The following is a 15,240-nucleotide window of genomic DNA, read 5'->3' on the forward strand; positions in this document are numbered from 1 at the left end:
AATTTATTCGACATATATTTTATATAGAGTATTAAATATAGGTTAAGCTCGAGTTCGAACTCAATTAAAATTATTAGGCTCGGGTTCGATTACAATTTTAGGTTCGAGGCTAGGGTCGGGTCGAGCTCGAGTTCAAAATATTTACATCAAGCTAGGCTTAAACAAGGTTCAGACTCAGCTAGATTTGATGTCACCCTTATGCCCAATTTTAAGTAGAGGTCATTCCCAATTTTATGTAAAATATATGCATAATTTTATATACAATTTATTTAACATGTATTTTTTGAAAAGTTTTAAATGTATGTTGAAGCTCGATCTTGGCTTGAACTTGGTTAAAATTATTAGGCTCGAGCTCGATAATAATTTTAAGTTCGAGCCTAGGCTCGACTCGAACTCAAGTTCGACTCGAACATAAACAGGTTTGGGCTTAGCGACCGAATGCCATCCTAGCACGTGGCATGGTAAGAGAGTTTTACTCGAGCAAAAAATGGTGGTAAATGGGTGACACATTGGGTGTTAAAAAACTTCCACCTCAAGAGAAAAGGTGATGAGAGGAAAGGGAGAAGATAAACCACCTCCATTACATTTTAAATAGAGATTTTATTGAGGGTTTGATTTTTGAGGGAGAGAGTTTTGGAGGAGTGGAGAAAGAGCCGAAAAAAATCTTCGTAAACTTTGGATCCCAAAGAATACGAAAAAAACTCTGTTAAAATTGCCATAGTGCTTGTAACAAATGAGACACTCCCTCCCAATGTCTCAAATTTGAACTATTATCAAAATTTTACAGTAAATGTGGCAAATCTTTGTCACCAAGACTTCTCGTTATACATAAAATGAGAGACTAGTGTAAAAGAGTTTGCAGTTCACCAAATCAAGTTCACGAGTAGAGATCGCATCAAAAGCTTAAATCGGAAATAAAATATAATATCACTTAAAATCTTGTGAGACGAGCCAATTCGATCGCACAACCCTTAAAAACTCTGCACAAATGAGAGTGTTGAGTGAGTTTTGCATCACTCGGCACCTCCATTTCTCAAGCATCAATTACTGCAAATCAGGCGTACCAAGCTCTCCACAAATCAGGCACCCGGGTCCCAGAGACCAAAACAAAAGCACCCAAGTGCTTGGATCACGTCCAGAAGCATCGCGAATTCAAAGCGCATCCAGGCGCATGATTTAAACAAGAAGCACGCGCAGAGAGGAGGAGACGCCCAGGTGAGGAGGACCACATCACCTGTTCGTAGAAATGTCAGGCTTTTTCAATTCGAATGAGAAAAAGGCCCCAAAAAGGCCTGCAAAGAGAGGAAAAGGAGAAGAGAAGAGTGACGACGGGTTTGTTCTTGTCGATTCCGCATCTGTTAAAATTGATTGGTCTCTTCGTTTTAAATGGCCAACCGCCAAGCGCCCGTGGAAACGCTAGCTAGGCATTCTCAACCCGGTAAGTGTAAAGAGAAAACCTGAGTGCTAAAAGAGAGAAAAAAGGGGAAGCTTCAGAGGAAAGCGAGTCGTCGCCAAGGGAAGAAGCTTCCTTGGAATTGAAATCTGTGTTGTGGGCCTCTCAGTATCAGTCTCTTTTTCGTTTTTTCCTGTCTTGATTTTATTTCAAAAATTGATTAACATGAGACGCGTCCTTCTCAGACGCCGCTTTGACTTTGAACGGAAGTTCCACTTTACGCGGTGGGCTCCAGTACATCTAAGAGATCTCCCACCCGTACAGTTTCTAGATATGTGGGCTCATGGAGGGGATCTTGTGATGTTAGGTGAGGTCCATGGGTCGTGAGAGGCCTATATTTCATTGAGGAGATAAATGAAAGGGACCCGTTGGGCTGAATGAAATTGAAATGAGAGTGAAAAAAAAAAAACTGTCGGTGAGAAAGGGGGAGAGAGAGGGAGAGATGGGCTAATAAAGGCCATAATTTCCTTTTCATTTTCAGATGTGGGCCTCCATTTGTGGTCCCTTCATGTGTTTCTTATTCAGGTGAATTAGTTCCTTTAATTCTAGTTAAAGAGATGAAACAGGGGCTAAATGGTTAAGCAAACGTTACAGGTAATATAATTTCTCATCATTTCATAATTCATATACACATTCATCAACATATACTTGTCTGTAAATAATTAATCTTACTCAGCTCCGACTCTTGGACATGAGATTAGTCGAGAGTGGCCGGATACCAATTTTCAAACCCAGAAAGCAAAAAATGAATAATGGGTCTCAATTTGATGAGCAGGAAGATATGGTTGCAGAGGAGCTTCTGGGTGTGGCTTGTTTCAGAACCACTGTTGGGTAACTGCTGGTTTTTCTTCTTTCGTTCTCTTTAACTAGCTCACCGGCGAACCAGTTGAGCTTCTCCTTGTTCGTTTTCTCTCCGATTTTCTTCCCTCGGAACAGCAGTGATTCAACGTTTTTCTGTTTCAGCATCTCTTCTGCTGCTTCTAGCTGCAGCTTGGTTGAGCTCGAGTTGGAGCCCTTCTGAACGGGGGATTTTCTGTTTCCAAATCCGTTCCCCTGAATCCGCACGTAGTTACTGGACCAGCTCTGCCCGAATGCCATGGAGACTGATTGGTCAACCTGTTCATCACGGTCATCGGAATATTTTAGTGAAATACATCTCTTTTTTTTTTTGTTTTATGATGATGCGATTAGCTGGTGAGAGAATCTAGAGAAATGCGAGATTTGTTGAAGAGTAAATTTACCATGTCGGAAACTCCTTCTCCGGCGATTCTGACCAAGTCTCGCGGCGCCGGCGTCATCATCCCACTCCCGTACAACCCGGGACTGGAGTCTCCATTCCCGAGAGACACGACCATTAGATCTTCCACTCCGTTGGCGTAGGGAAACTCCTGCTTGTTGTTCAGAACGTGCGTGATCGCCGCGGCCGTGGGGTTGCTCATGGCGATTCCGCCATCCACGGCCGCGATTTTCGTCTGTCCGTCGATGGACTTCATCTCCACGGCGCCGACGGCAGTCGGATCCGCGGACGTCGCGAGGCACACCTCTCTCATCTTGAAATCGAAGCCGTCTGTCTCCAACGCGTCAGCGCGGGAAAAGACGAAGGCGCCGCCGCTGGAGAGATCGTAGCAGGGAATGAGCAGCGGCTTCAGCGTGTCCTTCAGCGTCTCTTCCGAAAAGACCTTTCTCAACACGCGGTCGACCGACACTTTAGGGCGTCGGAACAACCGCCGGACGATCTTCGGGCGAGAGATTTGCCGGTGGTTCTCGGCGAGGAACTTGAGAGCTTCGGCGGCTGAGAAGAGAGGACGGCCGCGGCCGTCTTCTCCTTTCGTGAAGAGAAGCGCTGCTAATACACCTCCCGAACCGGAGCCGGCCGCGATGTCGAAGAAATCGGCAATGCAGGCGTCCTGAACGCCGGAGCTCCGGCGGAGAGAGTCTTCGAGAAAAGCCAGTGATTTAGCAGCGAGGAGGCCGTCGGTAGGGCCGCCGGCGTCAATGGAGAGAATTCTAACTTTTCCGGCGCATTTCTTTCCAGGGTTCAGCTTACCAGCAGGAGTGGCACTTGCCAGGGCCGATCCTTCGACGAAGAGCTTGGGATCGTCGTAGCCGAAGAGAAACTTAGCTTCGAGAATGGAGAAGATCTCGTAGCTGAGCTTGTCGACGTCGAAACTGGGCTCGACGGGAGCTGCCTCTGTTATCAAAGCCATTGAAGCAAAAAGATTTACAGAGAGAGCTGAAGTAGGAAGAGAGAAGTGCTCTGAGGGAGAAGGAGAGAGAGGAAAGAAGGGGGGTGAGGGAGAGAGAGTGGAAGCGGGGGCTTTTATAAGTGGAATTTACGAAGGTGCGCAGGATAAGGATGACCCGTGGGGTCTTACGTGACAGCGATTAATCGGGGGAAGAGTTGTCTTAGCGATTGAGGGATATTTACGATGCTACCCCTGGATTTTATGAATTGACCGGTGACAAGCATGCAAGTTGGTGCGAGCCCGACGGCGACCTGTAATGACGAGCAAATCTACTTTCTCACAGTAATTTTACTTTACGCCGTTCATCGCGAGCCCGACGGCGACCTGTAATGACGAGCAAATCTACTTTCTCACAGTAATTTTACTTTACGCCGTTCATCGAATCGACGGTTAAAATAGTCATTGATGTGATTAGACGGTTCAAATAACGTTTCACGTACAAATGATTTTGGGATCCACCCTATCTGTAACAAGTAAGAAAGTACTCAACTTTTACCGGCGATTACTCAACCGTTAAAACTGATCAATCCACGAGGGCCCACCCCCCAAAAAGCGTGGAGCCCATAGCTAGCTAAGGATTCTCAAATCCTCCACCCGGCCCCAAGCCCACACGGGCACTTCCTCGCCTCGTTGTCCGTATTCAACTGCCGACGGAGGCAAACCCTAACAATTCGCCACGTGGCGATTTTTCCTCCCCGAGGAATCGCCAACGAAAGCCGCCAAAACTCTTTCAAACCCAACTCGGATTACCCTGTCGGAGCCACCGACGGTGTCCGATCCGTCGGTCGATACCACATCCCTCAGTCGGATATTCAGGCCGTGTCGGAGGAAGTGATGACATCGCCGGATTTCGCGGTGGATGGGATCGGATCACGGAAACGTACAGCTGACACACTGTCGGAATCACATTTTCTCTACTAAATTGAAATTAATTAACGACTAACTCTAATTTTCCCGTGTTAATTAGTTTAATTTTTTCGTACCAATCATGGCCGCTTTTCATCCGACACGACAAAAGCAATTAGTAAATTAATCATGTTCGTGAAGAAATAATCATTAGATTGGATTAAACTTATGGAGTGGACGGTTCCCGTGGTTTGCCTCGCCACCGCCGCAAATTGTGGCTCGCGGTGGATTCCCCATCATTCCGGTTCGAAGAAACAGTTGGGGGGAGTTGGTTAGGCTTTTATGCTCGTGATTATGCTGCAACAACCGTGTTTAAGGAAGGATTTACGAACAGGTAAATGAAGAGTTCTAAACATGGACTCAGTAGATTGCTTCGTGACTCAGTTAAGTCGAACTCGCACCATTTATCTTCCTCGTTGGTTTAACTTAGTTTTTTTAATTTCTGTAGGCTGGAAACCAGTCCGTCCGACATCCGTAATAGGTATTAAACTGAATGTTTAAGCTTTAACCAACTCCCATGATTAAAATTTAAGCGTGTGATTCTCCTCTCCATGGCGTGTCCGCTTTCATTGTCTGAAGTTTGGGATAACAGTGAAGTTCTTTAATGGCGGACAGGGCTGATGCCAGCCACTTTTTTCCATAAAAAAAATGATTTCATTTGGATGTAATGTAACCAAAGGGCATGGATGTTGGACAAAATATTTTCGTAAATGTAACAAAAAGATATATCTTTGTCTTCCAGTATCTACTCCCTCCCTCCTTCCTCTCTTTTTCTTCCTCCATTAATTTTTTTCTGGACTGTAGTTTGGTGGAACCACATTGAAGATGTTCTGTCTGGATATGTTTTTCTATCTGGTTTTACTGTATTTGTTTATTGATCTCACCTGTTGTCTTCATGCAGAGCATCTGGGGAGACCTGCAAGTGTTTAAACTTGCAGTTTGGGTGAGTTAACTCGGTTTTTGGATCTCCACTGTCATTTGGGTTGTTGGGATGAAATCGGAGTCATTTAGCTGTTTCAAGGGCGATTAGAAAGCTTAATTTAGTTGTTAAGAGGAATACATCCCTTACTAAACCATTGTCATTACTACGCCTCTAATTATACTCTTTGTTTTTGCTTTTCTTGGCTTAATTAAACTACTGATGTTTATGTACAACTAATATCGATTAACATCTAACTAATCATGCATGGAGAATTACTTGTTATCAAACTTAATAGGACATCAAATTCAAATCCAATAAGGTTCATGTTTTTCTTCAATCTTCTTCTTAATCCTTTTTTTTTTTTTTTTATCTTTCAATTTAGTGTAAGGTCATGTACTGAGGCATTTGGGTCAAATAGGGCCATTTCACCCCATGCATTTAAGAGAAGAAGTACACAGGCATGTGAAAGTGGGAGCCCTTTAGTATTTATGTCAGACCCATCGTTCACCTATAATAAGGGCAACTTACCCTTTATTTAACAAGTCCCCCCCACCCTCCTATAACCCCACATAGTAAAAAACTCACCTTGTGTTTCACATACTAGGCGATATATATTGTCTATATCTGAGATTTCGAAAGATCCGGTGCTAACTGAGACCGAGCTTTGTACGTTGTAAGGTGTGGGGGATGGCCCCCTACAATTTAAAAAATCTTGGCTAAAACGTAACTTCGTTAAGAGGTATAGTTATACTGGTCTAGGCATGCCCCAATAAATCCAGGTATCCTTAAGGGTCTGTTTAAACCCCATGGAAAATAAAAAAAATGAGAATTTAACTATTATTATTTCAAAAATAGTTAGTGAAAATAAGAATTTAATCATTATCTCATTTTTACTAACTATTTTTTAGAATAATAATGATCAAATTCTCACTTTCTTTTCTATTATTTTTGAGGGGTTCCGAACATACCCTAAATAACTCTGAGAAACTATATCGAACCTGAATAATTTTTAAGTACGATGTTTGATAGTCAAAAATCATTTGTTTAACAGGTGGAATAGACCTTTGCTCATTTCTTGCCAACTTCTTCACTTAAGAGACAAGGTTTAAGTAAGCTAAATATTTAAACCTAGACTCATTCTAGTCATGCTAATATTATTAAAACATTAGTATCTTTTTCAATTAGTTTAATCACAATTTTATACTTTTAAAACATGATTTTCAACAGAATTTGCAGCTACCTATGTCAATTAATTCTTCTTCTTCTTCTTAAAAAAAAAAAAAACGATACAGTGTTCCTCCATGAATGCAAGCACGGCCGACAAGAATATATGGGACCATTTGGTCATATCATATCATATCATATCAGACACTCAGTACCATTTTACACAAATAGGAAATCTTCATTAATGTGAGACAAGTAGTACAGAAAGAACTCGCAAGATCAAAGATAAGAAAGATTCGGAACACGGAGCTCGCAGCAAGTACTCGTCTGAAATCCCCAGTTCAGTGAAGCTGATTTTTTCTTTTACTAGCTGGCCTGATTTTTTCACCCAGAAATGGAGATTTGCTGGGGAGATAGTGAGGTTGCAGCGTCTCTTTCGTGTAACTACTCCAGTACCTGGATCAATAAATGGAGCTTCCGAATGACTACGAATGTGATACGGACTGCTATCCTCTTTCGGTCATAACAGTCGTGATGTTTCACATTCTTTCACCAATATTTATACGTGAATGGGTGATGTGATAGCCTGGGCGGAGATCAGCTGTGTTCTTCTGAAACTAGGTAGGTTCAGGTTTGGAGAACGAAACTGGGTTCGCCGAAAGTATTCTGAAAGGCATTGAAATTTATGGCTAAGAAAGCTGGGGAGTGACTAGAAAGATTCTTTGTCTGAATTCGTTTTCTGTATTACTCGAGTTCCCCTCTCTCCGGGTCTGTTTTTTTTTTTTTTCTAAACCTGGTTTGGCGATGATGTGGCAGATACGTGGCACTGATGTGGCATTCCTACAATTACCCTATAATGGAGATCTCGCATACTATTTGGTCTAAGAAATTCCTAGTTTGAGCCAAAACTCACCACGACAATGAAACTCATTCAGTTATAGGATAAGATCCAATTGGATTTATCTCATGTTGTATTTATCTTTTTATAGTAAAATTTATTTTTTTTATTTTAAATTATATAAATACTACCCTTAATCAATTGCAAAGGTGTGGTTCAGTATAACATCTAACATGGTATAAGAACGATCAATCTTCAGACTAATCACAAAAATTTTCACATCTCTGTCAATATTGCCGCCGGGTCAATTGCCATTTCCATTGCTGCCATCTTCTCACCATATTTCCACTCAAATCCCAGTCTTGCCAAGTGAAACCATTTCAGTCATCTTCCTCGGCTTCTTCTCTACATTCGCCCACGTCACCATCTCCATGGCCATGGAGCTTCACCGTGGTCTCAGCAGAGCCAAACCAGGCTGCTACAGGTGTGCCTCTATCATGCATGTGACCCAAGGCAAGGACGCCGCTGTTGATAGCTGACCAGGTTGAACTTTGACGGGATCGTTTGTCTTGGTGCACAAACGCAAAAGGGGGGGCGGCCGGAATGAGGGAGCAAACAAGTATTTTTGTTTGCATTAAAAAATGAGTATACACGTAGGATGCCACATCAGACAGTAAATCACAAGTGTCAAACTTCAGATAGGTGAAGTAAGGCTTTTGCTACGACAGTTTCTGTTTGGCATGATAAGTTGGAGTATCCCACGAATGGGTTTGGGCTCACGTGTACAGCAAAGACGTGGCTGCTGAAATTAATGCACCAGGAGTGTACCACTGTACCCAGGGAAGAAGAGAGTCCAGTCCGTATTAGGAGAAACATTCAATGAGAGGAGAGAAGACCTACCGTGAAGGTACGGAGAAGCAGGGACGATGTAGAGGACGAGTTGGTTGGAGATGACGGGAGAACGGAAGGATTCGTTGAATTGAAGGGAGAGTGAGAGGAGTAGAGTAGACTTGATTAAAGAATCCGAGAAAGAGGAGGAAGAAGAGGAAAGATTCAGCTGCAACAGAAGAACGATAGCTGTATTTGCATCTGTATTTGCATCAGCTAAAGCGTCGTCTTCAAATACAGCGCGGACACAGCTGTGGTTTTGGAAGGTATTGCTGTGTCTTGCCAGAGGAATGTGTGTTCGAGATTGAGAGGAGGGCAAGTGTATCAGCTTTTTTTTAGACTTTTTTACCTCAGGTGATGTTTACATACCTCCAAATATGTGACACATTTGGGTCAAATTTAAACTTTTAACTTAGTCTAAGAGGTATGGGCTGGAATGTTTCCAATGTAACTTTAAACTTCTACTTACACTTACTCTTATGTGTCCTATGTATATGAAAATTGAACTAAATACATAATTCAACATGAGGGAACAAATTTACCGATGAGGTGAAATAACAAAAAATGTCCTCAAACTGATTTTCTAATACTCCCTTCCAAGTTAGAACATATATGTCAAACTTATCACAAAAAATAATTTTTTTTAATTCCCCAGTGCCTTAGTAAAGACATCTCCAAGTTGATCTCCAAATCAAATATATGGGGTGACCACCTCTTTTTTCATCACAACATTCAGATTGCAGAGGAACATTTGAATTATTTCAATTAGTTTTGTTAGAAATGGATGACCTAATCTCATATGTCATTGCAACGGGGAGTCTATTGAGTGTAGTGCATGCAAAGTATTATCTGGTAGGTGGCTCTCCAATAATACAATCATTCTCTCTCGAGCAGAATCAATCATTTTCCTCGTTACGAGATCCTGAAAGAGACAATAAGTAAGATAAAATGTTAGTGAAAAATTCATTGACTTTGCTAATTGACTAACATACAATAGATTCAAAGAAAACTTAGGGACGACCAACGTTGAGTGAGGTGATATGAAAGACACTTAGAGTGACAATACCCACTCATTGAACTAATGGAATAGACCCATCGAAAAGATTGACATAATTTATATTCAAGGACTCCTTCAAGTCAGAGAATAGAAACGACATACCTGACATATATTAGTAGTCCCTAAATCAAGAACCTAGGATGGTACAGGACGCACGTGGAAAGCTAACATACCTAAACTAGTCCCAGTCGTAGTAGGAATAAAAGCATGAACCACAGATGCAGAAGAGGAAGCAATGGAGATCTAAGCTATATGCTATGTAATCTGTTGTTGTTGCTGAATTAACTGTTTCATTTCATTTGGTGTGATAGATGTTCCAATATCAGACGCATTCCTAATGCCATCATGAATAGTAAAGTTGGCCCACATGGGTTTCCAAATTTAACCCAACATCTATCTAAGTAATGGTTAATACGTCCACAATGGACACACTTCCTCTCATATTTACTATCACCGTGGCCTCTACTTCTACCAGTGCCTTTAGAGGAGTCTCTTGAACCTGATACAATATTTGAGGTAGTAAAAATAGTAGCTTCACCCATCTTAGAATCTTTACCCACCTTGGGTACTATTGTTTTTTTAGTTCTCATAATCCAATAAAAGTAGTGGATAAAGTAAGAATCTCATCTAAACCTATTAAATGGGCCTTTATTCCATCAAATTTAACACCTAAGCCATTGAGAAACTTTGCTACTAACAGCTGATTTTGTTATTTTCTCAATTCTCGTTCATTTGTAGTGAATGGATGATACACATTGATTTCCTGCTAAATCCCCCGAAAAGCACTATAGTATTTTGTAATTGTCTTATTTCCCCTTATCAATGCAACAAAGTTTGTGTATAATTCATACGCACGTGAAAGATTATTGTCTTGAGCATATAGAGATTCTAAAGACACCCACATAGCCTTTATAGTCCCATAAGTCGTTACTTGATTTTGTAGTGTAGAATTAATATTGTTGATAATCCATGTCATAATTTCGCTTTCCATCATAAAACGGGAAGTGGAGGATCATCACGAATAAACTATCTTGTTTTTGCTTTCAAGTACATACTGACTAATTTGGCCCAATTAAGAAAGTTTGACCCAGTTAATTTCTCACAAGCAATAGTATTTGTGTCATTTATATCATATCCTCAAAATTCCCTAGATGGGGTATATACTTCACTTAAATCAGCCATATATATATATATATATATATATATATATATATATATATATATATATATGTATATATGTATAGGATCACAAATCAACCAAACAACACTTCCATAATAGTTCCAAGTATAGCACCAATGTGGGCTCCACCTCACAAAATTAGGGTTAGAGCAAAACTAAGATGTGGGCACTTCAAACAACTCTAATTAGTGCATAAACTTTAATTTCCAAGAGAATAACATCAAATAACCCTAGGGTTGATGTCAACCTAAAGGAAGATGATGTAGGCTATGATGTAGGGATAGTTGATGCACATCCCAAGGAAACTCAAAGAAACCCTCTCAAGGAAATTAAATCATAAGAGATCACTCAATGATCAATAGCAGAGAAAAAGAGAAAAAGCTTGAGTTTTACCAATTAATAAGAGATTGCCCTCTTAAAAAAACGATGAATACTGATAGAAGATGCCCCCAAATATGATTTATTGATGTAATGCCATGTTAAAACTGAAGATAGAAGAGTAGAAGAGAGAAGAGAAGGAAGAGAGAGAGAGAGGGGAGAGTTTGAGAGACTCAAATTAGAGCTTATTGGGGTTCGTGCACAACCCCTCTCTATTTAATTAAGAGGGCTTTAATCAATTACAAAAATACCCATACTTACACATATTACTCATCTCCTTATATCTCCCATTCTACATGTCTTATGCACATGAAAATTGAACCAAAAACATAATTCAACATGAGGAACAATATTACATAGAAAGGTAAATCCACTAATGAGGTGAAATGACCAAAAATGCCCCTGGACTGATTTTCTAACGGTCTATATTACACTTTTAGCATATTCAGCTATCGAATGCAATATCAATATTCACTGAAACGCATAAACAGGAGAATATTACTACAAGATGCAGTGTGAGACAGAACTAATTGGATTCTGTTCCAGAGTTAAACAGAAGTATCACTGCTGCAAAGTCTGAATTATCTACACAGTCGCTTGTGTGCAAGTTGATGGTGAAAAAAGGGTTACTAATAATCCACATTTAAATCCTTTGATTTTCTTGTTAAGAACAAAAGAATCCCAAAAATTGGCAGTTTACATAGTGGACAAGGCCAGCAAGAGTGAACCAGAACCAGACTAAATCAATCCTGTCAAAAATACGTTCTTGAACCAGGTGTTGGCATGCCACCATGTCATTCTGCTGCATTTTCAGGTTCTTATGGAAGATATTATGGGATAATACAATGCCACTGATGATAACAACAGGAACTTAAATCTACATCATATGACCCTGAGATATGATCATAGTCAATCATGCTACATTATTGAATTCAATCGCAGAATTCAAGAGAAAAGTAGAATAATCTTAACCAAGAAGCAAGTTAAAACAATAAGACAGAGCTTAAAGTTATATGTCCACCTTCTCAATGAAAAAGGAGAAATGTTTCATGGAACAAGGTGTTCATAACCTTCTGTCAGATGCAAAAGCACCCCAGGTTTGCAGCTGTCACATGCAGCCCAGCTTAGAACACCAGAATTTAGGAATGAGAACCCTTTTACTGGTATCTGAATCAGAATTCATCAGCAGTCACACAGGCTAGGGGTAAAAAGGAGACAAATTAACCCTGAAAAATACAGAGTTACATTGGGAAGTCCTGAGAGGTGCAAGCTAAAGCTTCTTGCAACTTGAAGAGACAAATTTGCAAAGTAAGTATTCAATCGGCAGAACTGAGCACAGTATACGAAAGTTTAGATTAAAATAGAAAATTTAATATAAAAAAAACATTTGAGAGATAAAAAGCCTAAAAAACCAGGTTTTACATTGGTAAGTGACACAAAACTAAACTACTCATGGAAGTTTGAAAGAAAAATTCCCCAACTACAAACACATGGCTTGGTCTTCTGAAGCATAACCAACATTAGATCTACTTTTTCACACAACAACAGAACTTAAACAGCACTGTCTGAGATAGGACCCAAACTCTTTGCCTTGACATCAGAAGGGATGCTTGTATTTAATCAACCAAATCAAAGGAGTTCAGCGTAGAAAGAGTAAGATATGCCACAATTAGAGAACTAATGAAAAGCATCTTACCAATGATAAAGGTTCTGGAAATGCACAAGAGCAAAACAGGAATGAACTAGAGTATCTTGCAACTTCACTGCCAACTCAGGAACCAAAATCGTATCTGAAGAGATCACATATTGGTAACGGTGCTAACGTTAGATTCTTCCATTTTGTTTTCCTCTTTCTTTTTCTGAAAATGGGTTAAGCTTTGCATTTAATTCTGGAAATATAGAAGAAGACCAAACTCTCAGTTCAAGGTTGAAGAGGAGAAACCGTAGGAAGAATAGATAAAAATAGGGCTAAGCAATTTTTTGAACAGTAAGAATAGTGCAAAGTTTGCATTTAGAACTATTGGAACAAGTTATAAATCTGTTTGCACCGGGCTTATAACCAACAACGTAAAGGATTTGCAAAAATATGCAAAATAACTTCCAGTCAATAAGAAAAATAAAAATCAAAAGAACTTTATTAATGGTAAACCAAAATAAGATGCTTTGTTCAAGGGCAGGAGGAGGCTTGTTGTCACATAATAAAACAAAACTTTGACTTGCCTAAGAACTCTAAATAGCCTAATTAGACAAGTGAATTCAATGTCAACTTTTTTAGAAGCTACCAATCAAAAATTTCCTTATGACTGAAAGGACCGATATAAAACTAGGAAAGTCCTAATAAAAAAGAACTGAAGTGAAATTGGAAACTCTCAAAGTAAAAAGAGGCACCTTTTGAAAAGAAGAAATTCCTTGGAAAGACACTTTCTAAAATAACAAAGACAGCTTACTGAACTAGGACACTTCTAAGAAACCACAGTAGGAAAGGATCCCAAGTATTGTTGCATCACAAAGAGTCCATGCAGTTAAAAAAAATGAGATCAATTCTTCCCAGAATATCAGTGTTGATAATAATTTTACATCAGATTTAGCTTGATCCACAGCCTAGAATAAAAAAAAAACTAGGATTCCACCTTTCCAAACTAAACTAGAGTTTTTGAATTGGTTGCCTTTGTTCTTGGCATTTACAGCAGGTCTTAGGACTGAAATCTACTGCTTGGAATATTACTATTTTGCCTGAGTTCAGACAATAAGTCCTCAGATTAATGATATCGGGTCTCCCAACCAAAATGAACCATGTATTTGGACCCACAAAAAGGGCACACAAATGATGGGGAGTGTTCCTCATCAGATTCAGAATAATTCACAACGTCGCATAGAAACTTGGATTGGGTGCCTCCACCCTAAACTTGAGCTTTTGAGTTGGATGACTTTCTTTTGGTAACCAGTCCATGTGTAGGGTTCTGGTCCTCCAAAGGTTGATTGCTTGGGAACAACATCAATGTTCAGAAAATAACCATATAACCAAAGTGTACAGATGCAAAGATTGCTTGTTGGATTTGGTACTCTGATGCACACAAGCTTAGTAGCTTTAACAAGGCTAGTGTAAGATCAATAACATTCCAAACCCTACATGTTAGCATCTTAAAAGAGAAATGGGCTCCCCACAAGAAACTCAAAGGCACGCCAAGTACAGCTTAAAAGCGAACTCTATAGCACTAAAAATAAGGATGGTCTGAATACCCACTGCTACCAGAATATGCAACAACAACTAGAGCCACCAACGAAGTGGTCAAAGTAAAAAATGCAAAGCTACCAGATCAGGTGGCTCATGACTCCTATAAATGTGTGTATGGGTGTGTGTATACAAGTATCTGTTCATATCTATGTGATCCTCAACGTCTGTGTGTCTGTGCGTATGAATGAAAGAGAGGGAGAGAGTTCAAGAGATCTCAGACATGTCAGATGGTAATATGTGATTACTATGAAAGGGATAGAACTGCTATGAAGAGTTTTAAGGGGATTTTCATCTGAGAAGATAATTCTACGTTTTACTAATGCAAACAGAAGAAATCTTCAATGGACTACAGTATAAAAAATGCCAAATGAAAGAGTAAAGGGCATGAACCTGAATGTCCACAAAAAGCAATTGAATATGACTGAGGCAGCCGCAGAGAGACTAACCTAGAGGTGGGGGACTGACCAGTTACATGAGTGAAATGCATGGAAACTATATTTTTATCAGATGCCACCACACCATCGAAATTCCCTAGATTTTGTCCATCCATACCACTCAAGGACTTATTTTCCAACCACTGTAATCTCCCAACTGTTACCCCAAACGTTGCTTCAACTCCTGAAGAATATTGAGAGCAAAAAGCATACTAAAAATAAATAGTAGATTAGAAAACTTGACCCCTTGAGCAATTTCTTCAGGATGCACCAAGAAAAGAAATAAACAAGGGAAAGAAGAAGGAGTTCAAAAGCGCGCTCTAACGCACAAAGGTGAAAATGGGGGCTCTACACACCTACTATACTAGGGGAGACGACATTGCGACTTCATCACCAAGAACCAGGGTTTCTCCTTCTTCATTCTCCTTTCTTCCACGAAGCATTAAGCATGATTTGGTTGGCGGTCAGTATCTTCATTGGGTACCGAAGTGCAATCCTATCGCAAAGGGGCCTAAGGCAAAGTCCTAATTCTCTCTTCT

The 15,240-nt window shown here is 40.1% G+C and overlaps 1 protein-coding gene across 1 annotated transcript; it reads right to left on the reverse strand.

The window, feature by feature from the left end:
* Positions 1-2,042: 2,042 nt before the first annotated feature.
* Positions 2,043-3,733, reverse strand: LOC137953649 (patatin-like protein 7). The gene is made up of 2 exons (XM_068801106.1): positions 2,695-3,733; positions 2,043-2,569 (listed from the first exon to the last, which is right to left on the reverse strand). The coding sequence occupies exons 1-2, from the start codon at positions 3,658-3,660 to the stop codon at positions 2,213-2,215; spliced, it is 1,323 nt and encodes a 440-aa protein (XP_068657207.1). The 5' UTR covers positions 3,661-3,733; the 3' UTR covers positions 2,043-2,212.
* Between the last annotated feature and the right edge of the window lie 11,507 nt (positions 3,734-15,240).

This window comes from Aristolochia californica, unplaced genomic scaffold (genome assembly GCF_029961685.1).
Source record: "Aristolochia californica isolate CCGP_79_NKW_82.1479 unplaced genomic scaffold, dmAriCali1.0.hap1 SCAF_16, whole genome shotgun sequence".
NCBI lineage: Eukaryota > Viridiplantae > Streptophyta > Magnoliopsida > Piperales > Aristolochiaceae > Aristolochia > Aristolochia californica.